Source organism: Entelurus aequoreus, linkage group LG16, assembly GCF_033978785.1.
Source record: "Entelurus aequoreus isolate RoL-2023_Sb linkage group LG16, RoL_Eaeq_v1.1, whole genome shotgun sequence".
Lineage (NCBI taxonomy): Eukaryota > Metazoa > Chordata > Actinopteri > Syngnathiformes > Syngnathidae > Entelurus > Entelurus aequoreus.
The window spans coordinates 14582624-14609942 of NC_084746.1; the positions used below are offsets into that span (position 1 = coordinate 14582624).

The 27319-nt window shown below is 39.0% G+C and overlaps 1 protein-coding gene across 3 annotated transcripts in view; it reads right to left on the reverse strand.

Moving 5' to 3' along the window:
- The window catches only part of mast3a (microtubule associated serine/threonine kinase 3a), a 142169-nt gene that overhangs the window by 103508 nt on the left and 11342 nt on the right, over positions 1–27319 (reverse strand). For 2 of the 3 annotated variants that reach the window (XM_062022220.1, XM_062022219.1), the window contains exon 1: positions 10482–10986. In XM_062022220.1, coding sequence (XP_061878204.1) covers positions 10482–10567 — 86 coding nt within the window. In that variant the 5' untranslated portion in view covers positions 10568–10986. Of the gene's footprint in view, positions 1–10481; positions 10987–17831; positions 17864–27319 lie in introns of those variants that run through there. The other variant, XM_062022221.1, reaches the window with a different exon arrangement.

The window sequence follows — 27319 nt, forward strand, 5'->3', positions numbered from 1 at the left end:
TGAGGTTTCCTGCAGCATCATACACTTATGTGTAAAGGTGTTTTCATGAGGTTTCCTGCAGCATCATACACTTATGTGTAAATGTGTTTTCATGAGGTTTTCAAAAATAAAGCTCTCTTGAGGAAAGTGTACCCCTGGGAAAATGTATTCATAATTTATAATATTTATATTCAAGTTCATAGATTTTATATTGATATTCTAGTTGAAAACAGCCCTGTGAGGAATTTATAGTAAAGTTCATAAAAAGTTAATAGAATTAAAATTGATGGAGAATGTCAGACTATTTCATTCAGAAAGACTGTAGGTTAGCTAGCTCATTTAAAATATCCTAAACTTTTTTTTGACCCTGCCTCTTAAAAGAATCGGAATCGAGAATCGTCAGGAATCGGAATCGGAATCGGAATCGTTCGAATTCAAACGATACCCAACCCTACTGGTGTGTCAGCATTGTCAAGGCATGTAATAGGTGGACAGATCGATCCATAAACAAAGTGATTAGATCAATATTTTTATTTTTCTCAAAATACTGCTTGCTAGCTTACCATATCTGAGTTACTGTGTAGAAATAACTGCACAAGTACACTTCATTCACTAATTGTTACAAAAAAGGTCAGTTAGAATAATACAAAATGTCTGTTATAGTGAACATTCAAACCCTTTATATATTGAATCAAAAATATCGAAATTTAACTATCTGGTGCATTTGCAAACAGCTAAAATTATAAACAAAGCCAACTATGACCTTCTACTACGCAAGATCGCACAAAATTCTTCTCAACAAAAAAGAAGAAATATAACCTTAAAGGCCTACTGAAACCCACTACTACCGACCACGCAGTCCGATAGTTTATATATCAATGATGAAATCTTAACATTATAACACATGCCAATACGGCCGGGTTAACTTATAAAGTGACATTTTAAATTTGCCGCTAAACTTCCGGTTCGAAACGCCTCTGAGGATGACGTATGCGCGTGACGTAGACCGGGGAACACGGGTATGCCTTCCACATTGAAGCCAATACCAAAAAGCTCTGTTTTCATTTCATAATTCCACAGTATTCTGGACATCTGTGTTCGTGAATCTGTTGCAATCATGTTCATTGCATTATGGAGAAGGAAGCTGAGCAAGCAAAGAAGAAAGTTGTCGGTGCGAAATGGACGTATTTTTCGAACGTAGTCAGCAACAACAGTACACAGCCGGCGCTTCTTTGTTTACATTCCCGAAAGATGCAGTCAAGATGGAAGAACTCGGATAACAGAGACTCTAACCAGGAGGACTTTTGACTTCGATACACAGACGCCTGTAGAGAACTGGGACAACACAGACTCTTACCAGGATTACTTTGATTTGGATGACAAAGACGCAGACGTGCTACTGTGAGTATGCAGCTTTGGCTTCTAAACATTTGATCGCTTGACCGTATGTGCGCAACTTTTTTTTGCGTATGTACGTAACTTTTTTTAAATATATAAGCTTTATGAACCTTGGGTTAGGTGAACGGTCTTTTGGGCTGAGTGATTTTGTGTGTTGATCAGGTGTTTGAATTGTATTGGCGTGTTCTATGGAGCTAGGAGCTAGCATAGGAGCTAGGAGCTAGCATAACAAACACGCAGGTGTTTTTATGCAGGATTAATTTGTGGCATATTAAATATAAGCCTGGTTGTGTTGTGGCTAATAGAGTAAATATATGTCTTGTGTTTATTTACTGTTTTAGTCATTCCCAGCTGAATACCAGGTACCGTGAGTATGCAGCCTTGGCTGCTAAACATTTGATAGCTTGACCGTACGTGCGCGTCACGTACGTAACTTTTTAAAAATATATAAGCTTTATGAACCTTGGGTTAGGTGAACGGTCTTTTGGGCTGAGTGATTGTGTGTGTTGATCAGGTGTTTGAATTGTATTGGCGTGTTCTATGGAGCTAGGAGCTAGCATAGGAGCTAGGAGCCAGCACAACAAACACGCAGGTGTTTTTATGCAGGATTAATTTGTGGCATATTAAATATAAGCCTGGTTGTGTTGTGGCTAATAGAGTATATATATGTCTTGTGTTTATTTACTGTTGTAGTCATTCCCAGCTGAATATCAGGTACCGTGAGTATGCAGCCTCACCCCCGGCTCTCACAGCATCTTCCCTATCTGAATAGCTTCAACTCCCCACTAGTCCTTCACTTGCACTTTACTCATCCACAAATCTTTCATCCTCGCTCAAATTAATGGGGAAATTGTCGCTTTCTCGGTCCGAATCTCTCTCACTTCATGCGGCCATCATTGTAAACAATAGGGAACTTTGCGTATATGTTCAACTGACTACGTCACGCTACTTCCGGTAGGGGCAAGCCTTTTTTTTATCAGATACCAAAAGTTGCAATCTTTATCGTCGTTGTTCTATACTAAATCCTTTCAGCAAATATATGGCAATATCGCGAAATGATCAAGTATGACACATAGAATAGATCTGCTATCCCCGTTTAAATAAAACAAATTCATTTCAGTAGGCCTTTAAGTAAAAATCTAACTTAAAACATGTGTATGCACGTCCAACACTTAAGACCTTTAGTACATCAGTATGTGGAATTAAATTATGGAATGGATTAAGCAAAGAAATCAAACAATAACAATGAATGTACTAATATGATCCAGTTTAAGAAACCGTTCAAAGTGTTTACAAAGTACAAGGAAGAAGAATCCTGATAAACATTACAACCCTATTGAAAATGAGATAATCTTAGTCAATATGTGACTCACAAATTGCTGAACTGTTTATTTATGAGAACTGTCACATGTATTAGTCATTGATTTAAATTGTGTTACGAATTAAGAACATGAGGTGAACAAATGTTTTAGTAATTGCTATGAAATGGAAAATGAGTAGGATTGAATAAGATCTGTTTTTTCCCTACTCCTTTTCGGATATGTTGTTCAAAATCACTGTGGCACAGGGGTTAGTGCATGTGCCTCACTATACGAAGGTCCTGAGTTCAATCCCCGGCTCGGGATCTTTCTGTGTGGAGTTTGCATGTTCTCTCCGTGACTGCGTGGGTTCCCTCCGGGTACTCCGGCTTCCTCCCACCTCCAAAGACATGCACCTGGGGATAAATTGATTGGCAACACTAAATTGGCCCTGGAGTGTGAATGTTGTCTATCTATGTTTGCCCTGTGATGGGGTGGCGAATTGTCCAGGGTGTACCCCGCCTTCCCCCCGAATGCAGCTGAGATAGGCTCCAGCACCCCCCGTGACCCCGAAAGGGCCAAGCGGTAGTAAATGGATGGATGGACGTTCAAAATCAACTCAAACAACAACACAATTATGTTTTTGTTAATGTTTACAAATCCAGGCAATTATTCATTGGACAAAGGAGGACTGAGGGTGAAAAATAATCATTGAGTAATTGTAGTTTTTGATTTTGATTAGTTATTCTGTACTTTTGACTTTGTTTAGACCAGGGGTGTCAAACTCATTTTAGCTCAGAGGCCGCATGGAAGAAAATCTATTCACACACGGCCCGTTAAAAATCATGGCATTAAAATAATGAAAATAAAGAAAACTTCAGATTGTTTTCTTTGTCTATACTTGGGCCAAAAATAGAACAAGCACATTCAGAAAATTTACATATTACAAATAATCCTCTTGACAAAACACTTCAAGTTAGTGATAAATTCAGAGGGAAAAAATGGTGCCGTTCAAAAACACCATGAAGAACACAATAAACTTAGACTTTGTCTCACTGTTTTTACAAAGTCATTAAAGTTTTAGCACTTCCTGTTTTGAATTGTCATGTTGGCAGTTCATTGAAAATGTTTGGAAAAGCAATCGAGTGCTTCCTCAGACCACCGCATTAGTGACATCTGCAACTCCCACAACACATTAATTTATTATCATTTTAATATGACCATGGTGTAAGTTATCAAAATGACACCATAGCCGAAATCAAGGTAACATAAGTACAAACTTAACTGATGTGAACATGGTAGATTTAAGTAGGAAATAAAATAGAACAAACAACAAATGTAGAAACACACATTTTTACAATGGAGCTCAGGGTGCGCATCGTGCATTCAATGAATTGCAAGCGCTGCACGGAACTCTAACTACGAAGATGATGGTCAAGCTGATTTAAGTATTTGCATCTTACCATTTTGTTATTTTACCCGTTGAGTAGATGAATTTACAATGAAAGAAGGTATTGTGCGTCGATACTGCCGCCAGCTGCTGCCAGACACAACAGGAGCAGCTGATTGCTTGCAACTGCGCTGATTGGAGTAACGGCAGCCAATCCAGAGGGCATGTCATCTTTAAACACTGTCATGTGTGACGTTGGTTACACTTGAATTGCTATTGCGACATCCAGTGGACAAATTTAGAACAGCAGTTTCTTTTATTCAAAAAAATGCAGCTAATTTTTTCTATTTAGCAAACCGACCTTGCAGACGGCGGGCCGGATTAAACTAGTTTGCGGGCCTGATATGGCCCGTGGGCTGTATGTCTGACACCCCTGGTTTAGACCAAACAATTGTATATAATAAGAGAGAATCAGGAACTAATCTGTCAATAGCAGTCACCATTAATAAATTGAAAAATATACAGTTAAAGGCCTACTGAAACCCACTACTACCGACCACGCAGTCTGATAGTTTATATATCAATGATGAAATCTTAACATTGCACCACATGCCAATACGGCCGGGTTAACTTATAAAGTGACATTTAAAACTTCCCGGGAAATATCCGGCTGAAACGTCGCGGTATGATGACGTATGCGCGTGACGAAGTCAGAGTAACGGAAGTTATGGTACCCTTAGAATCCTATACAAAAAGCTCTGTTTTCATTTCATAATTCCACAGTATTCTGGACATCTTTTGCAATTTGTTTAATGAACAATGAAGGCTGCAAAGAAGACAGTTGTAGGTGGGATCGGTGTATTAGCAGCGGACTACAGCAACACAACCAGGAGGACTTTGTTGGAGCGCTAGCCGCCGACCTCACCTTGACTTCCTACGTCTCCGGGCCGCCAAACGCATCGGGTGAAGTCCTTCGTCCTTCTGCCGATCGCTGGAACGCAGGTGAGCACGGGTGTTGATGAGTAGATGAGGGCTGGCTGGCGTAGGTGGAGAGCTAATGTTTTTAGCATAGCTCTGTGAGGTCCCGTTGCTAAGTTGCTAAGTTAGCTTCAATGGCGTCGTTAGCACAGCATTGTTAACCTTCGCCAGGCTGGAAAGCATTAACCGTGTATTTACATGTCCACGGTTTAATAGTATTGTTGATTTTCTATCTATCCTTCCAGTCAGGGGTTTATTTTTTTGTTTCTATATGCAGTTAAAGCACGATGCTATCACGTTAGCTCGTAGCTAAAGCATTTCGCCGATGTATTGTCGTGGAGATAAAAGGCACTGAATGTCCATTTTGCGTTCTCGACTCGCATTTTCAAGAGGATATAGTATCCGAGGTGGTTTAAAATACAAATCCGTGATCCACAATAAAAAAAGGAGAGTGTGGAATCCAATGAGCCAGCTTGTACCCAAGTTACGGTCAGAGCGAAAAAAGATACGTCCTGCACTGCACTCTAGTCCTTCACTCTCACGTTCCTCATCCACGAATCTTTCATCCTCGCTCAAATTAATGGGGTAATCATCACTTTCTCGGTCCGAATCTCTCTCGCTCCATTGTAAACAATGGGGAATTGTGAGGAATACTAGCTCCTGTGACGTCACGCTACTTCCGGTACAGGCAAGGCTTTTTTTTATCAGCGAGCAAAAGTTGCGAACTTTATCGTCGATTTCCTCTACTAAATCCTTTCAGCAAAAATATGGCAATATCGCGAAATGATCAAGTATGACACATAGAATGGATCTGCTATTCCCGTTTAAATTTTAAAAAATCATTTCAGTAGGCCTTTAATACATGTGATAGAAATCAGAATTGGTATTGGCCGATCTCACTCGTGGATTATCGGAATCGGCAGCATAAATCTTTGATCAGAACATCACCGGATTTAACCTCCGAAAGCTCCTAATGCCAGGATCCACTGCAGTATAGACATTTATATTTTGCATAACATGGCAACATCTGTATGAAATATGTAACTCAGACAAAAGAAATCGGCCCAATACAAATGTCCACTAACGAGGACGATGGTTTTTAAAATAAGAATAAAAGTCAAGGTAGAAGTCCGGGCCGCCTGGTCCTTACTTTCCTGGAAATTAGGCCACTCACACATCCATCCATTTTCTACCGCTTGTTCCTTTCGGGGTCCCCTTATCCAAGGTCGGGTTGCGGGGGCAGCAGCCTGAGCAGAGAAGCCCAGACTTCCCTCTCCCCATCCACTTCGTCCTAGGCCACCCAAAAGACATAGTCTCTCTAATATGTCCTGGGTCCTCCAGGTGGCCTCGTACCGGTCGGACCTGCTCTACACACCTCCCCAGGGAGGCATCCAGGGGAAATCCTGACCAGATGCCCAAACCACCTCAGCTGGCTCCTCTCTGTGTGGAGGAGCAGCGGCTTTACTTTGAGCTCCTCCCGAATGACAGAGCTTCTCACCCTTGTACCCGTGACCTTGACCCAAAGCTCACAACCATAGGTGAGGAATGTTAACGTAGATCGACCCGTAAATTGAGAGCTTTGCCTTCCTGCTCCGCTCTGGCTTTTCCACAAAGGATCGATACAGTGTCCGCATCAATCCTACTGTCGATCTCAAGACCCACTCTTCCCTCACTCGTGAACAAGATCTCCTCCCCAACCCTTTTCTGGGCGAGAACCACGGACTCGGACTTGGAGGTGCTGATTACTATTGCAACAACACATCATCAGTAGGGTAAAACTAACCACCTGTCTCACGACGGTCTAAACCCAGCTCACGTTCCCCATTAGTGGGTGAACAATCGTCAATTAGTACCCTCTAAGACAGTGATTTAAAAAAAACTGCGGTATGTGTACCACTGGTGGTACATGGGCTTCATCTAGGTCGGGGGTTAGCAACCCGTGGCTCTTAAAGGCTTACTGAAATTAATTTTTTTTTATTTAAACGGGAATAGCAGATCCATACTATGTGTCATACTTGATCATTTTGCGATATTGCCATATTTTTGCCAAAAGGATTTAGTAGAGAAAATCGACGATAAAGTTCGCAACTTTTGCTCGCTGATAAAAAAAGCCTTGTCTGTACCGGAAGTAGCGTGACGTCACAGGAGGCAATATTCCTAACAATTTTCCTTTGTTTACAATGGAGCGAGAGAGATTCGGAGCGACAAAGCGACGATTACCCCATTAATTTGAGCGAGGATGAAAGATTTGTGGATGAGGAACGTTAGAGTGAAGAACTAGAGGCAGTGCAGGACGTATCTTTTTTCGCTCTGACCGTAACTTAGGTACAAGCTGGCTCATTGGATTCCACAGTCTCTCCTTTTTCTATTGTGGATCACGGATTTGTATTTTAAACCACCTCGGATACTATATCCTCTTGAAAATGAGAGTCGAGCACGCGAAATGGACATTCACAGTGACTTTTATCTCCACGACAATACATCGGTGACACACTTAGCTGCTGAGCTAACGTGATAGCATGGTTCTCATATGCAGATAGAAACAAAATACATAAATCCCTGACTGGAAGGATAGACAGAAGATCAACAATACTATTAAACCATGTACATGTAACTACACGGTTAATAATTCTCAGCCTGGTAAAGCTTAACAATGCTGTTGCTAACGACGCTAAGGCTAAATTAGCAACTTAGCAACCGGACCTCACAGAGCTATGATAAAAACATTAGCGCTCCACCTACGCCAGCCAGCCCTCATCTGCTCCTCAACAGCCGTGCTCACCTGCGTTCCAGCGATCAACGGCGCGACGAAGGGCTTCATCCGTGGGTTTGGCAGCTAGCATCGGCTAGGCGTAAGTAGTCCTTGTTGTGTTGCTACAGCCAGCCGCTAATACACCGATCCCACCTACAACGTTCTTCTTTGCAGCCTCCATTGTTCATTAAACAAATTGCAAAAGATTCACCAACACAGATGTCCAGAATACTGTGGAAGTTTGTTGAAGAAAACAGAGCTCTGTGTATTGTGTCCAAACACTTCCGTGGACCTCGCGACGTCACGCGCATACGTCATCCTCCAAAGGCGTTTTGAACCGGAAGTTCCCCGGGAAATTTAAAATTGCACTTTATAAGTTAACCCGGCCGTATTGGCATGTGTTGCAATGTTAAGATTTCATCATTGATATATAAACTATCAGACTGCGTGGTCGGTAGTAGTGGCTTTCAGTAGGCCTTTAAACGCCGCCATAGTGGATCCTCGGAGCATTTTCAAAAAGGATTGAAATTGGAAAAAGATGGGGAAAAATAGTTTTTTGTTTTATTATGGGTTTTTTTTTAGGACAAACATGACACAAACCTTCCCAATTGTTACAAAAGCCCTCTGTTTAATATGTTTGTGTGTATGCTTCACTGATGAGAGTATTTGGTGAACATCATTTTGTCCTACTATTTTCGGCGGTTCTTGAACTCACCACTGTGTGGACTGTGACGTAACAGTTGGTTTACTTGTAAAAATGTTCCACTCCTTTGTCTCAGTTTGTCCACCAAACGTTTTATGCTGCGCATGAATGCACAAAGGTGCGCTTTGTTGATGTTATTGACTTGTTGGAGTGCTAATCAGTGCATGACTGCAAGCTAATTAATGCTAACATGCTATTTAGGCCAGCTGTATGTACATATTGCATCATTATGCCTTGTTTGTAGGTATATTTGAGCTCATTTAATATCCTTTACTTTTATCCTCTTTGTATATGATTTAGTTTTGCATGTCTCATGACACATTATCTGTATGTTGTATTGGCTGCATTTCAGATAGTTGTTTGTGCGCCATGTTGTTCCAGACCACAGCAAACATTACCTAGCTTGCCAAAGATTGCAATAAATCTTTTAGAAGAAGACAGTCTGTCGTTTCCTTTAACTTGGGGACACACATCTATACCTTTGGTCATTAAAAGCCAGTAATTTCCAGGAGTTATCTCACCTTCTGATTAGCTTGTGATAATGGTTTCTAATGTTGTAAAAATGTGTAGATTAAATATTAAATGTCCAAATTTGTTTCAACAAAGATTTGCTTCAGCCTGCGACACATAGTCATTTTGATAGTAGACTAATATAGAAACTTACGTCATATGTTGCCGTCATTATAAGACTTTTCATTTTTTGCGGCTCCAGACAGATTTGTTTTTTGTATTTTTGGTCCAATATGGCTCTTTCAACGTTTTGGGTTGCCGACCCCTGATTTATGTACACCAAAGAATCAATCAAACATTCAAACACAGTGTTACGGTTCAAATTGTGTGCAATGTTACAATGGCCAAAAACATTAAATATGCTTGTTAAATAAAACATCTTCCTTGTTTTTAATACGTTCCCAGGCTATGCTACTGTATTTCAAAATTGGCCATTATCCTGGTCAGTGGCCTTGTGGTTAGAGTGTCCACTCTGCGGTCGTGAGTTCAAAACCGAGTCATACCAAAGACTATAAAAATGGGACCCGTTACCTCCCTGCTTGGCACTCAGCATCAAGGGTTGGAATTGGGGGTTAAATCACCAAAAATGATTCTCAAGCGCGGGCACCGCTGTTGCTCACTACTCCCCTCACCTCCCAGGGGGTGGAACAAGGGGATGGGTCAAATGCAAAAGTTAATTTCACCACACCTAGTGTGTGTGTGTGACTATCAGTGGTACTTTGAGAGCCAATTGTTGTCTGAAGTCGTACTTGGGGAAAAAAGTTTGACAACATCTGCTCTAAATGTCATCCACATTGACAATAATAAACATATTAATGAATGTCAATCTCGCCTGAGCATGAGCATAATTATATTCATGTGCTCATAAGGGAGCTCAGATTGTGCAGAGGAACCTTGGGAGGTGGCTGGTGAGTGCACCATGTAATCAAATACTTTCGGAAATCATTTGTAAATATAAATACACACAGCAAGATGCATGTTTCGCATCTATATTGAGACATGATGCGGGGAGATAGGGGCTGTCACAAACTATAATCGTTACAGGGCACATTTACAGTAATCGTTCAAGTACATATGCTCTGCTATAGATGAGCCAATCATTCACTAATCCGATTAGCGTCGACGTATATGATACCACCAGGGGGGTATCGATGTTCTCTGGGTACGTTGTGTCGTTTTTTTGTGTGCAGACAATGCAGTCTGCAGAAAAAGCAGACGTTCCCTTGTCTGAATAACAACTAGGGCGATTGCAACATGCATACGTATCGATATTCGGTATCGCTGCGGGCTATCTGGGCTCACACGATGCTGTTGTCAATGTCAGCAAACTGGATGCTGTGGGTGGTTACGTTGCACAAACTTAACTAGCTTCGTGGGTGAAGTTAAATGCATGTTTTGTTTGTTTGTGCAGCGGTCATAACAGGCGCTAACATGATGATTTAAAAAGCAATAACAAAGCGGTGTTGTCTTTACCCTCTGGATCTTTTCATCATGGCCCCGGTGACAAAACTACTCTTGTAGCTCGGCAGCACCGTCCAGTAATGGTTTTGGTCAGACATGGTGATCGATTAAGGCCGTCTACATGTCAAAGAGTCTCCTCGGTGTATCTTCGCCGGAGCCAGTTATCTTAGCTTAGCTTAGCTTAACCCGCAGCTTCCAAGGGGGAAAAAAGTCCATTCAGCTCGGGTAAAAAAACAGACCCCAAACCCCACGGCTCGCCATTTCGACGACAACGAGCGGTTTTCTACGGCCATGTCCGTCCCCTCCGCTACGCCCTGTCACGGGTTACGTTCCCGTAAAAAAAAGTCTGTCTTCTGCAGTGCGAGACATTGTCGACTGATAAGATGCGACCCAAAAAAAAAAATAAGAGTGATAAAAACTTTCCAGTCAGCCACAGGCTCGGCGGCGACACGGCGCATGCGCAGTGCTCTGCGACTGAAGGGAGGAGGAAATGGTGTGGCGTTCGAGTGCTTCCGGCGCATGCGCGTTGCTTTGCGACTGACCGGAGGAGGAAATGGTGTGGCGTTCGAGTGCTGCCAGCGCATGCGCGTTGCATTGCGACTGAAGGGAGGAGGAAATAGTGTTGCGTTCAAGTGCTGCCATATAAAATACGGAAACTAACCACAAAACTGGGTCATAATGATGATATTAATTATGTATATGCTTTGCTTCTTATAAATTAGGTATATCTTTATTAGTATTATTCTTTAACATAGAATAGAATAGAATAGAATAGAATAGAATAGAAAGTACTTTATTGATCCCCGGTGGAAATTAAGCACCACAGTTCGCTCACAATTGACAATAAACACTTAGGTATTCTTTACATGTGAATAATATAAATACAGTCTATTATACAGCATTATTCACATGTGAATAATATAATATATATATATATATATATATATATATATATATATATATATATATATATATATATATATATATATATATATATATATATATATATATGGGGCGGCGTGGCGAAGTTGGTAGAGTGGCCGGGCCAGCAATCGGAGGGTTGCTGGTTACTGGGGTTCAATCCCCACCTTCTACCATCCTAGTCACGTCCGTTGTGTCCTTGGGCAAGACACTTCACCCTTGCTCCTGATGGCTGCTGGTTAGCGCCTTGCATGGCAGCTCCCGCCATCAGTGTGTGAATGTGTGTGTGAATGGGTGAATGTGGAAATACTGTCAAAGCGCTTTGAGTACCTTGAAGGTAGAAAAGCGCTATACAAGTATAACCCATTTATCATTTATCATTTAAATACAGTCTATTATACAGCATTATTCACATGTGAATAACATAAATACAGTCTATTATACAGCATTATTCACATGTGAATAAAATAAATACAGTCTATTATACAGCATTATTCACATGTGAATAACATAAATACAGTCTATTATACAGCAGTATTCACATGTGAATAATATAAATACAGTCTATTATACATTATTATTCACATGTGAATAATATAAATACAGTCTATTATACAGCATTATTCACACATGAATAACATAAATACAGTCTATTATACAGCAGCATTCACATGTGAATAATATAAATACAGTCTATTATACATTATTATTCACATGTGAATAATATAAATACAGTCTATTATACAGAATTATTCACATGTGAATAATATAAATACAGTCTATTATACAGCTTTATTCACATGTGAATAATATAAATACAGTCTAATATACAGCATTATTCACATGTGAATACTATAAATACAGTTTATTATACAGCATTATTCACAAGTGAATAATATAAATACAGTCTATTATACAGCATTATTCACATGTGAATAATATAAATATAGTCTATTATACAGCATTATTCACATGTGAATAATGTAAATACAGTCTATTATACAGCATTATTCACATGTGAATAATATAAATACAGTGTAATATACAGCATTATTCACATGTGAATAATATTAGTACAGTCTATTATACAACATTATTCACATGTGAATAATATAAATACAGTCTATTATACAGCATTATTCACATGTGAATAACATAAATACGGTCTATTATACAACATTATTCACATGTGAATAATATAAATACAGTCTATTATACAGCAATATTCACATGTGAATAATATAAATACAGTCTATTATACAGTATTATTCACATGTGAATAATATAAATACAGTCTATTATACAGCATTATTCACATATGAATAATATAAATACAGTCTATTATACAGCATTATTCACATGTGAATAATATAAATACAGTCTATTATACAGCATTATTCACATGTGAATAATATAAATACATTATAAATTTACAGTACATGTACAGTCAAAAGGAACATGCGGGGGAGCTAAAGTATAATCTGGGCTGGGCATACTGTAGTTGTCAGTTTATGGCTTTACAAGTATTCCTGAATGTTACATTTGTCTCCAAGGGACAAGGGTATCAAACTGGTTTTCATTGAGGCCCACATCGCAGTTGTGGCTGTCCTTAGAGGGCTGCTTGTTACAGCGGATAATATCTGAATTTGCCTCCGCATTTTATTATTATATATATATTTTTTTTTTTTTTTTACGTACACTGTAAAAAAAAAATCTGTACATTTTACAGCAATTCAGTCACCAGAATTTTACTGTAAAGGTTACAGTGTTTTTTTTTGGAAATGCAAAAACAGCATCACTTTTTTTAATTCTGGCAACTGAGCTGCCAGGTTTTTACCATGAAAAAAATGTGGAATCAATTTTCCATTTACAGCAAAACACTTTTAAAAAAGACAACCGGTGATTTTACGGTAAAAAGCTGGCAGCTCAGTGGACAAAAATTTTACCGTGAAAAAACAGTGGCAGAGTTTTTTCAATTCATGCTGTAAAAAACACTGTGCATTTTAACGTAAAATCTATTGTCATTTTTACGGTGTAAATTGGATTGATAACTTGCTTCGAAATCATAATCAAGCAGATATTTAAGTATTTAATTTTATTTTGACAAAAAATTTTTTCTTAAAGTATGATCATATTTGTTGCAATACTGCATAATATTAAAGTTGAAAGGTATGCTATTTCATGCCGTACATGTATATTTTTTCTGGTAAAATGGAACGAACGAATACAAATAGTGAGAAAAGATCATGTAGTTTATTGACGCAAATTATTTCCAGGCGTTCACGGGCACTATGAAATGACGTGGCTGGCCAGATCTGGCCCCTGGGCCTTGAGTTTGAAACCTGTGCTGTACTAGATGACCTTAAATAGGACTCATGCAGGATGAATTGTTTTAAAACAAAACTAAACAAAAAAAAAACAATTAGCAGAGTAAGCTATTGAGTCTTTTACTTAGCTAGTATACTTCCGTATTTTATTCAATTGCTTTGTCTTATTTTTTATTTTATTATTTTTCAATGAATTAATCTATTGTTATTTATTTTTAAATAAAAATACAGATTTATTTTCACTATGGTTACATACAGCAGTGTTTTTTAAAAGTAAAGCACCAGAGAGCAGCTTGGGAAAAATAAGAAAACATATTCTCTCAGCTCTGCTAAGCTAACTTCAGCTATGTCAAATGTGCAGTCAGACCGAGGAACTAAAACGGGGCCCCCTCAATTATTAGCACTAAATTAGTGTTTAATTGTAATCATATTCAGTAAGTATATATAACCTTGTCAAATTATATAAAACCCATGTGTTAATCAAACAGATGAGTATTTATTTAACACATAACCCGTAGGTTACTGTATGTACTAACTATATACATTATATGTAAATATTACATATATATTATATTTTATATTTCTACTATTGTCAGAAAAATTGTATGTAAATTATCAAAAAACTTTCCGTTCTCTGAGTTCCCAGTGAACAGATGAAAGCTGTCTTTGTTGCACCAAGCCAAAGGCTTGGAAAATTCCATTGTGTACGATGGGAGGAGACGGGAGGGGGGTTATCTATTGTCGTCTAAGACCTGCCCAAGCTCGATCCAGGACCAGTCCAAGCCCGAGGCATCTTTTTCTTTTGTGTTAATGTGACCGAAAACAATGGCTGTTTACATACCCCCCATTCCTTTAGAAACAGCTGTTGTTGTGTAAACAGGGAATATCCAAAAAAAAGAGGAGACGTAAACCTTTTTTCGTCAGAGCGTGCTGGAAACTGCTCAAGAGTACAGACCAGACGTTTCTCCTCAAATTGAGCCAAATGGAATTCTGTCTCTGTTTGATTCTTTGCTTCTTGTCCTGTTTAACAGATGTCATCAGTGTTTGAACCTGACAACTACGGTACATCTTTCGTCTACTTTATACATGCATTATCCTTTCCATCCTTACCCTTTCCATCCTTTGTAACTGAGCTACTGTGTGGAACAATTTCCCTTGTCGATCAATAAAGTTTGTCTAAGTCTAACTCAAATAACTGACAAAATACACGTTTGCATACAATTACGTTGCGCTAAAATAAATAAACTAAGTTAATAATGAATATGTTTCTTTTTTATTAAACAGTCAAAAAAATTAAAGAGCTTCCGCCCTTTCGTCATCATTTTTGCGCATAAGAAACTTCTCTATGACTTTTGCCACATACTTCTTCTGTTTGTTTGAGATTGTCATTACTGCCACAAGTGGTGAAAACGTGTATTACAACTGAGTAGAGTTGTAATACACTGAGAAACATATATATTTTTTGCAGTACTCTCGCGGCCCAACGACAGCCCAATGGTTAAGAATCACTGAACTAGTTTAGTTGGAATTGGATTACAAAATACGTGTGTGACAATAGATTTTATTCATGCGTTACCAAGAGACTTTATGTTCCATTGACTCAATTCAAGAAGGTAAAATTGCACCAACACTCAATAATAAACCCATTTCCCGCGGTTAATAGCATGTGAATATGTCACATTACATTATATAAACCACGGTACTGCCAATGGTCCCGTTCAGTTGTTTTTGTCCGTGGCGTAAAGCAAAAATGTTCAGCTGAGCACATCCCTCATTTTGTTTACTTCTATAAAACTGCCCTCCGTTTACAGACCTGTTGCCTTCAATGACCTCTGAGTCACGCGGCGAAAATAACCACAACCCTTTAAAACAGTGCGAGTGTTCCGAAACAGGTTCAGGTTTTTCATAAGCTCCATGCTCTTATCATGAGCCCACATGACATCTTGGACCTTGTTCTTTATTTTCCTGCCTTCAACCCGTGTTCCTTGCCCCGCCAGTACGCATGTTCCTCATTGTCCATTAGTTCTACAAAACCCAAAACCAGTGAAGTTGTCACGTTGTGTAAATGGTAAATAAAAACAGAATACAATGATTTGCAAATCCTTTTCAACCTATATTCAATTGAATAGACTGCAAAGACATGACAACTAACGTTCCAACTGGAAAACGTTGTTATTATTTGCAAATATTAGCTCATTTGGAATTTCATGCCTGCAACATGTTTCAAAAAAGCTGGCACAAGTGGCAAAAAAGACTGAGAAAGTTGAGGAATGCTCATCAAACACGTATTTGGAACATCCCACAGGTGAACGGGCTAATTGGGAACAGGTGGGTGCCGTGATTGGGTGTAAAAGCAGCTTCCATGAAATGCTCAGTCATTCACAAACAAGGATGGGGCGAGGGTCACCACTTTGTCAACAAATGCGTGGGCAAATTGTCCAACAGTTTAAGAACAATATTTCTCAACCAGCTATTGCAAGGAATTTAGGGATTTCACCATCCACGGTCTGTAATATCATCAAAAGGTTCAGAGAATCTGGAGAAATCACTGATATTACGGACCTTCGATCCCTCAGGTGGTACTGCATCAAAAAGTGACATCAGTGTGTAAAGGATATCACCACATGGGCTCAGGAACACTTCAGAAAACCACTGTCAGTAACTAACTACATTTTGTCAGTACATCTTTAAGTGCAAGTTAAAACTGTATTATGCAAAGCCAAAGCCATTTATCAACAACACCCAGAAACGCCGCCGGCTTCGCTCATCAAAGATGGACTGATGCAAAGTGTAAAAGTGTTCTGTGGTCTGAAGAGTCCACATTTGAAATTGTTTTTGGAAACTGTGGACGTCATGTCCTCCGAAACAAAGAGGAAAAGAACCATGGGTTGTTATAGGCGCACAATTCAAAAGCTAGCATCTGTGATGATATGGGGGTGTATTAGTGGCCAAGGCATGGATAACTTACACATCTGTGAAGGCGCCATTAATGCTAATAAGTACATACAGGTTTTGGAGCAACATATGTTGCCATCCAAGCAACGTTATCATGGACGCCCCTGCTTATTTCAGCAAGACAATGCCAAACCACGTGTTACAACAGTGTGGCTTCAAAGTAAAAGAATACGGGTACTAGACTGGCCTGCCTGCAGTCCAGACCTGTCTCCCATTGAAAATGTGTGGCGCATTATGAAGCCTAAAATACCACAACGAGAGACCCCCGGACTGTTGAACAACTTAAGCTGTACATCAAGCAAGAATGGGAAAGAATTCCACCTGAAAAGCTTAAAAAATTGGTCTCCTCAGTTCCCAAATGTTTACTGAGTGTTGTTAAAAGGAAAGGCCATGTAACACAGTGGTGAACATGCCCCTGTGACAACTTTTTTGCAATGTGTTGCTACCATTAAATTCTTTTTTTGCAAATCATTGTATTCTGTTTTTATTTACGAAATACACAACATGCCAACTTCACTGGTTTTGGGTTTTGTAAATTGCTAAATGACAAGGCGCTTCATCAGAAATTTTACCCAAACGTATTCCTGCGTTCTCTGTCACTGATTAGAATATGAACAGAAAGTTCTCTCCACACTTTCGGTGGTACGCGTGACAAGGACACACACTTCAAAGCAGAAGGTTATGAGTTCAAATCCATGTCAGAGTTGAAGTAAAGTTTTCCGACTTATGCTTTAATGACGGTGCAATTGTTTGATAGCATAGTAATTCAAAAAAGTGGATTGTTCATTGTATTGCCCAAGGTGATATTATTTGTATGGTGCTAGGATACCCAGGATTTCAGCCTTTCAAAGCTCCTCTTGGACCACCATTTTTAGGCCTGGGTATTTGTCAAATCCTGGTTACCCTTGACAGCCCTAGTATACACAAATACAACTGTGTAGGTCAGAACAATGAACTACTAACACGAGTATTCAAAATGTGCCCGACCGACCGTTGCTTGAAGTTGACATAAAACCAGTCGGAGCGGTGAGACCGCTTTGACATCACCCGACCAACAAGAGGCAACGTACACAGCCATGAAAGGCGGCTATGGAAATCCGCAGATAAGCGGAGAGATTACATGATCTGTGTGGAGGAGGACGGAGAGGGTGTCACTTACACATTTCCCCGACGTGGAAGACTCAGCTCTTTCTGGAATAAAGACATTGAGAGAACAGATTAGGGATACAGAAGAGAAACGCTGGTTTAGTGTGTCATCCGTAGCTTGCAATTAAGTGCACTCAAATTGAAAGAAAATCTTCAAGATGTGTGTGAAGTATGTACTTCAAAATGTTTTACTAAAACCTTTTGAAGTACAGTCGTGGTCAAAAGTTTACATACACTTGTAAAGAACATAATGTCATGGCTGTCTTGAGTTTACAATCATTTCCACAACTCTTATTTTTTTGTGATAGAGCAGTGGTTCTTAACCTTGTTGGAGGTACCGAACCCCACCAGTTTCATATGCGCATTCACCGAACCCTTCTTTAGTGAAAAATTAAATGTTTTTTTTTTCAAATTCAAGACAAAGTTATATGTTTTTGGTAACACTTTAGTATGGGGAACATATTCTAAGTAACAAAGACTTAAAGGCCTACTGAAATGAATTTTTTAAATTTAAACGGGGATAGCAGATCCATTCTATGTGTCATACTTGATCATTTCGCGATATTGCCATATTTTTGCTGAAAGGATTTAGTAGAGAACAACGACGATAAAGGTTGCAACTTTTGGTCGCTGATAAAAAAAAAGCCTTGCCTATACCGGAAGTAGCGTGACGTCACCGGAGGAAGGACTCCTCACATTTTCCCATTGTTTACAACGCAGCGAGAGAGATTCGGACCGAGAAAGCGACGATTACCCCATTAATTTGAGTGAGGATGAAAGATTTGTGGATGAGGAAAGTGAGAGTGAAGGACTAGAGTGCAGTGCAGGACGTATCTTTTTTCGCTCTGACCGTAACTTAGGTACAAGGGTTCATTGGATTCCACACTTTCTCCTTTTTCTATTGTGGATCACGGATTTGTATTTTAAACCACCTCGGATACTATATCCTCTTGAAAATGAGAGTCGAGAACGCGAAATGGACATTCAAAGTGACTTTTATCTCCACGACAATACATCGGCGAAGCTCTTTAGCTACTCAGCTAACGTGATAGCATCGGGCTGAAATGCAGATAGAAACAAAATAAATAAATCCCTGACTGGAAGGATAGACAGAAGATCAACAATACTATTAAACCATGGACATGTAAATACACGGTTAATGCTTTCCAGCCTGGCGAAGCTTAACAATGCTGTTGCTAACGACGCCATTGAAGCTAACTTATCAACGGGACCTCACAGAGCTATGATAAAAACATTAGCGCTCCACCTACGCCAGCCAGCCCTTATCTGCGTTCCAGCGATCGACGGAAGGACGAAGGACACAGATGTCCAGAATACTGTGGAATTTTGAGATGAAAACAGAGCTTTTTTGTATTGGATTCAATGGTGTCCTAATACTTCCGTTTCAACAATTGACGTCACGCGCATACGTCATCATACATAGACGTTTTCAACCGGAAGTTTAGCGGGAAATTTAAAATTGCACTTTATAAGTTAACCCGGCCGTATTGGCATGTGTTGCAATGTTAAGATTTCATCATTGATATATAAACTATCAGACTGCGTGGTCGGTAGTAGTGGGTTTCAGTAGGCCTTTAATTTAGAGTTATTTGGTTAGGGTTAGGGTTAGGGTTAGAGGGTTAGGGCCAGGGTTAGAGGGTTAGGGTTATATGCCGAATAAGGCATTAATAAGTACTTAATAATGACTAGTTAAGAGCCAATATGTTACTAATTTGCATGTTAATAAGCAACTAATTAATGGTGAATATGTTCCCCATACTAAAATGTTACCAAGTTTTTTTACTGGTGCACAAAATGAACCGTGCATGAACATCACCTTGTTCAAAGAACAAAACCAACACAGTGCATAAACTCACAACAAATTACACACCTGCAAATCAGTCTGACTATTGCTGTTGTCGTATCCATAATACGCCGATAGGGAGAAGTTCTAATTTTCACGATAAGTTGGGTGTGTCTTGACCTCCGCCGAACCCCTGAGGCCGACTCACCGAACCCCTAGGGTTCCATCGAACCCAGGTTAAGAACCACTGTGATAGAGTGATTGGAGCACATACTTGTTGGTCACAAAAAACATTCATGAAGTTTGCTTCTTTTATGAACTTATTATGGGTCTACTGAAAATGTGAGCAAATGTGCTGGGTCAAAAGTATACATACAGCAATGTTAATATTTGCTTACATGTCCCTTGGCAAGTTTCACTGCAATAAGGCGCTTTTGGTAGCCATCCACAAGCTTCTGCTTGAATTTTTGACCACTCCTCTTGACAAAATTGGTGCAGTTCAGCTAAATGTGTTGCATTTCTGACATGGACTTGTTTCTTCAGCATTGTCCACACGTTTAAGTCAGGACTTTGGGAAGGCCATTCTAAAACCTTCATTCTAGCCTGATTTAGCCATTCCTTTACCACTTTTGACGTGTGTTTGGGGTCATTGTCCTGTTGGAACACCCAACTGTGCCCAAGACCCAACCTCCGGGCAAAAACTGAACTGTTTGGCCACAATACCCAGTAATATGTTTGGAGGAGAAAAGGTGAGGCCTTTAATCCCAGGAACACCATCCCTACCGTCTGTCACGTGGGGGTCGCATCTTTATGCAGGATCGTTCCTACATTGCAACACGGACAACTCCGGACGAAAACGTAAAGGTAGGAGATGATTTATTAATTATAAATCATACAGTATACTAGTGATGGGTCCGGCAACACCGATGCATCGGCGCACGCGTCGAGCTCATAGAGCGAAACCCTGTGTCGGTGCGCGTACCGCTTTTAGAAAGTCACGTGACCGATCATGAGCTGTTTTGGTCACGTGACCGATACGCGAACTGTGTCGCACTCCCGCCTCCTCTATGCCCTGTGAGCGGGTCTTTTCTACAGCCGAAGAAATAATAACTAAGAAGAGACGACTGAAGTGTTGATACCAACCAAACCTAACCCCAACCCCCCCCCCTCCACATCCCACCCCCTGGATTGTAAATAATGTAAATAATTCAATGTATATACTCTGATGATTAACTTGTGTGATGACTGTATTATGATGATAGTATATATCTGTATCATAAATCAATTTAAGTGGACCCCGACTTAAACAAGTTGAAAAACGTATTGGGGTGTTACCATTTAGTGGTCAATTGTACGGAATATGTACTGTACTGTGCAATCTACTAATAAAAGTTTCAATCAATCAATGAAAGAAATCGTCTAAAATTGAATACGTTGGAAAAACCTTTTTTTTTAATAAAAATGTTTTAAAAAAAATCCCAGTCCACAAGCATCCTTATTCACAACACGTTCTCTTAGATTTCCATGTTATGATACATGTTCACATTATTTATTGACTCTATCTAAAAAAGATAAAAAAATATTTTTATTTAAATGAAGATATGAAATAATCCTAAATGAAATACAATGACTTGGTTTATATTATTGTATATACTAGGTCAGGGGTCGGCAACCCAAAATGTTGAAAGAGCCATATTGGACCAAAAATACAAAAACAAATCTGTCTGGAGCCGCAACAAATTAAAAGCCATATTACATACAAATAGTGTGTCATGAAATATACATTGAATTAAGATGACTTAAAGTTACCTAAATGACCTAAAATATAGCTACAAATGAGGCATAATGATGCAACATGTACATATAGCTAGCCTAAATAGCATGTTAGCATCGATTAGCTTGCAGTCATGCAGTGACCAAATATGTCTGATTAGCACTCCACACAAGTCAATAACATCAACAAAACTCACCTTTGTGCATTAATGCACAACGTTAAAAGTCTGGTGGACAAAATGAGACAGAAAAAGAAGTGGCATAAAACACGTCTTAGAAAGTCAGAGAAAGTTATACATGTAAACAAACTACGGTGAGTTCAAGGACCGCCAAAATTAGTAGGACAAAACGGCGCTCCCCAAATACTCGAATCAGTGAAGCATGTTTAATATAAACAGTGTGCTTTATAACAATTAGGGAGGTTTGTGTCATGTTTGTCCTCCTACAGAAACCATATTAAAACAAAAAAATATATTTTTTCCCCTCATCTTTTTCCATTTTTTCATACATTTTTGAAAAAGCTCCACAGAGCCACTATGGTGGCGCTAAAGAGCGGCTCTAGAGCCGCGGGTTGCCGACCCCTGTACTAGGTCATAAAATCAGTGTCAGTTGAGTCGGTCAATAGGTCGCCTGTAGGGATTTTTAATGTCCAGCAGATGTCAGTATTTAGTAACACAGTATCGACACAGTATCAATTCAGTTTTGCAATGTGTCGAAACGCTTCATGACGCCTCATCAACCCATCACTACAGTATACAGCAAGACAGAAACAAACAAAAGAAAAGCGTGCCAAACGCACGGGAAGCTAAGGCTAACACTTAGCACAGGAGTCTAAAATGTGAAATACATAAACGTGACTGTTGCTCACCGCAAACAAGGAAGCCAGACAGAGTTTGGCGACCAACGTGAATAAATAGCTCTCTGATTAGTCCTCAACAGCAGGTGAAACCAATAAGTAACCATGGTGACCAAAACAAACCCCCGAAGTGCACAAAACAACTAAGGAAGTCCAAAACTAACAACATAATTAAACAAAACATGATCCAGACCACGGATCATGACACCGTCGAGCATGGTGGTGGTAGTACTATGCTCTGTTTTTTTATTTATTTATTTATCTTTTTTAATCAATCCAACAAAACAACACAATACACAACAATACCATTATAATGCAATTCCAATTCCAAAACCAAACGCTACCCAGCAACATTCAGAATAGCAATAAACAGAGCAATTGAGAGGACACACAAACATGACACAAAACAATCCAAATGCAGAATGCAGCTGAGATAGGCTTCAGCCACCCCCCGCGACCCTGAACGGGACAAGCGGTAGAAAATGGATGGATGGATGGATGGCATATTGAAAAAATGCATTTTTACTCTTTGATGACACGTTACTAAATTGATGGAGATCCCCAAGAATACATGTTTGCAGTGTCATTGGGATGTTTATATTAAGGAATGTGATTGCTTCTTTTGTTGTTTTCAACCATAACTCTTTTATTCTCTGACATTCCCACAATAAATGAACAAGAGTTCCATCAGCTGCCCGACACTTCATACATAACTTGCTATCTACTACACCAATTTTAAACAGCTGAGAAAATGTCAAATACAATCTATTCAAGATCTTAAATTGAGTCAGTTTATCTTTAATGCTTCTAAAGGGCTTATTGCCATTTTCCCAAATATCATTCCATGATATGTCTCTTTCATCTAAAATGTTTAAGTCCATCATCCATTTCCGAACACATGCATCATTTGCATTTCTAGTGTGGTGTTCATTTATTATTCCATGAAATAGTTTACTTCTTAATTGTATCTTGATTAAAAAGTGCATCTTCCGGTTCATGGCTATTTTAAGACATACTTTCAGAGGATATGCATTTATTTACAGCGTGTTTTAAAGAGATACAATTTTAAAAATGATTTCTGGGTACATTATATTGATCAACTAAATCATTGAACGGTTTAAAGGAGTTTTTATTAATAATATGATGAGGTTTAGTAATACCTCTGTCTTTCCATGTTGTCCATTTAAGCACATTTTTATTAATTATGATATTAGGATTGTACCAAAGGGGGCCTGTTTTGCTGCTAATGGTACTGGTGCTTTAAATGGGACAATGAAAAAGGAGGATTACCTCCAAATTCTTCAGGACAACCTAAAATCATCAGCCCGGAGGTTGGGTCTTGGGCGCAGTTGGGTGTTCCAACAGGACAATGACCCCAAACACACGTCAAAAGTGGTAAAGGAATGGCTAAATCAGGCTAGAATTAAGGTTTTAGAATGGTATTCCCAAAGTCCTGACTTAAACGTGTGGACAATGCTGAAGAAACAAGTCCATGTCAGAAAACCAACACATTTAGCTGAACTGCGCCAATTTTGTCAAGAGGAGTGGTCAAAAATTCAAGCAGAATCTTGTGGATGGCTACCAAAAGCGCCTTATTGCAGTGAAACTTGCCAAGGGACATGTAACCAAAATATTAACATTGCTGTATGTATACTTTTGAGCCAGCACATTTGCTCACATTTTCAGTAGACCCATAATAAATTCATAAAAGAAGCAAACTTCATGAATGTTTTTTGTGACCAACAAGTATGTGTTTCAATCACTCTATCACAAAAAAATAAGAGTTGTAGAAATGATTGGAAACTCAAGACAGCCATGACATCATGTTCTTTACAAGTGTATGTAAACTTTTGACCACGACTGTATGTACATAAATACACACTCAAGGTACATACATCCACACACACATTCACTGTACAAACACACATACATACATACTGTACATATGCATATAATCATGTTTCATCTAACATATATTAACCTTGTTCCCTTAGGGTAGGGGTGTCCAAAGTACGGCCCGGGGGCCTTTTGCGGCCCGCAGCTAATTGTTTACCGGCCCGCCAGACATTCTGGAAATACTATTGCAAAAATAAAAAAAACATTTCAAAAAGTGGAATGAGGTGAAATCTAACTAGAAAAAGTTGCAATGTTGACACAAAGCTGCCATGCAGGCTGTTTTTTTTCTTTTGTCTTTTTTTCTTTTCTCTTTTTTTGTCATTGCTCAAAAAAAAAAAAAAAAAGTCAATGTTATAATGAATTATTGACCTATGCAAGGCTCCAATTATTTCAAATATTTCACTTTAAAATGTTTTATGTGGGACATATTGCATATATTGTGTGGTTGCCATACAAAAACATCAACATTTTATTTGACAAAAGAGCATAAAACAAACAAAATAATAGTTCAAACGTAAAATCGACAGATATATCTGAAGTTGAGCTCGTAACTTAAGTGTTGAAAGTAAAAAAAAAACTAATAAAAATGTATCACTTTCTGAGTGGGGCACCTTTTGGATCCCAAATATATTTAATGGGATTTTATTTATCTTTTCACTGTGATTACTCAAAAATAATAATGAATTAAAATCAATGGTGTCCTGCATTATTGATCTTTTTAAGGCTCTAATTACTTCACATCAAACATTGCTTTCTGAATGTTTTGGGCAGTGGGGGAAATACTGCATATTTCAGTTTTATTATAAAAAACTAAGTTGTCTTTGACAGAAAAGGCATAAAACCTTTTTGTTTTTTTAAACTTTATATCAACCTGAAGTTGATATACTGTACAGATTTACTGTAAGCGTTATATAAATAAACAAATAATAATTTGACTTGTTTTTAACATTTTAATGTCTTAGACCCTTTATGGTCCCCGGAGCCCTAAAGGTAAAAAACAAACAAAATTCATATATTTTGTTATGGTTTGAAAATGAAAAATATCAAAATGGCCCCCGCATGCTTTAATTTTTCCATGTGCGGCCCCCTGCCTTAGGGCCTATGTGTCAAAGTCAAGGCCCGCAGGCCAGATCTGGCCCGCGAATGAATGATCTATGACCTGCTGTTTTGCACACACCAATACTCCATCAGTATTGGCGCTAGGAATTTTCAAAATGGGGGTTCCTGGGGACCCCATCAAGTCATAAAAATGGGGTCCCACAAAACATTTTTGGGTGTACCACTTTTTTGTAAGCGTTTTGAAAACAAATGATAACTGTATGCATTATCCTGTTATATCTCACATTGTATATTGTGTTTTGGAAAATTGTTGTCATAAACGTGACCTAATTCATTAAAAGAAAGAATACAAAAGAAAACACATTTTTATGCATATGTTAATGTATTCAGTTATAAACATTCATCCACTTTCTTCTTTCCTTCATGGATAAAGTTAAAGTTAAAGTACCAATGATTGTCACACGCACACACTAGGTGTGGCGAAATTATTCTCTGCATTTGACCCATCACCCTTGATCACCCTCTGGGAGGTGAGGGGAGCAGTGAGCAGCAGCAGTGGTAGCGCCCGGGAATCATTTTTGGTGATTTAACCCCCAATTCCAACCCTTGATGCTGAGTGCCAAGCAGGGAAGTAATGGGTCCCATTTTTATAGTCTTTGGTATGACTCGGCCGGGGTTTGAACTGACAACCTACCCATCTCAGGGCGGACACTCTAACCACAAGGCCACTGAGCAGATCTAAACTTTACCGCTGCCGGTATTTTTAAAAAATATTTTTATTGTAATATTTTGTTAGTTTGTTCTATTTTTGGCCAAAGTAAGACAAAGAAAACAATCTGAAGTCGTCTTTATTTTTTTGTTTTAATGCCATTATTTTAATAGTCCGGCCCCGTGTGTGCACAGATTTTCCTCCATGCGGCCCCTGAGCTAAAATAGGGTTTGACACCCCTGTTCTACATCAACTATATCATTTGCCTGAGTGGCTGGACAGGACAAAAAAAAACCACGGCATGTATGGCTTGACCATTAAAGAGGATTATCGCTTTGTCTTGAAATAGTCTTAAGTTGATTTTGCAAGACGTCATGATCCAGCACCATCCTCTCAGTTTTGTCTGAATGTGAGTAATGGCCTACATGTGCACGCCCCATAATTCATCTTGTTACTTCTGTCACGTGATCAATAAACACACTGAGCTTGTTCCATTAGCCTCCACTATGAGATGTTTTGATGTGGTATGCTTTGGATCATTGGCCTTATCCTTCCCTTCTTCATACTTTTTGATTAAATCTCTGCAGTCATCCTTCTGTATATGTTTTTTTCAATAAGGTTACGAGTCAGCTGGAGCCTATCCAAGCATTCAAACCTATAAACAAGGTGTATGTTTTTGGAATGTGGGGGTAAAGTACCTTGAGAAAACCCAAACACTCGGATAACGTGCCAACCCCACACAAGGGGGGGGGGGGGGGATTCAAACCCTCGGTGTGTTGAGTGTGAAGCTAAAATGCTAACCACTCGTTTTGGTTGAGTCTTTTGACAACAACAAACATATGATTGAATATTTTTGTACATGTTTTCTCGTAAAGTTTTTGAATTGTACTGGTGCATTGGATGGGTATCTTTCCTATTTAAGGTACACATTCCCAATATCTGTGACTCTATGGTTTAATAATGAATTATATTTTTTTAATAATAATAATACATTTTATTTGTAAAAAGCACTTTACATTGAGTAAACAACCTCAAAGTGCTACAGTGTATTAAAAAAATAAAATAAAAAGATAATAATAAATAAATTAAATAAAAACTAGAACAGCCTAATAGCTAGAACTAGTATGCATATATTTAAAAAAAAGGCTTTTTTAAAAATAAGGGTTTTTAAGCCTTTTTTAAAAGCATCCACAGTCTGTGGTGCCCTCAGGTGGTCAGGGAGAGCGTTCCACAGACTGGGAGCGGCGGAGCAGAAAGCCCGGTCTCCCATTGTTTGTAGCTTTGTCCTCGGAGGTTGGAGGAGGTTAGCCTGTCCGGAGCGGAGGTGTCGTGTGGAGGATTTGGGGGTGAGTAGTTCTTTGAGGTAGAGGGGGGCATTTCCATGGAGGCACTGGTGGGTTAGTA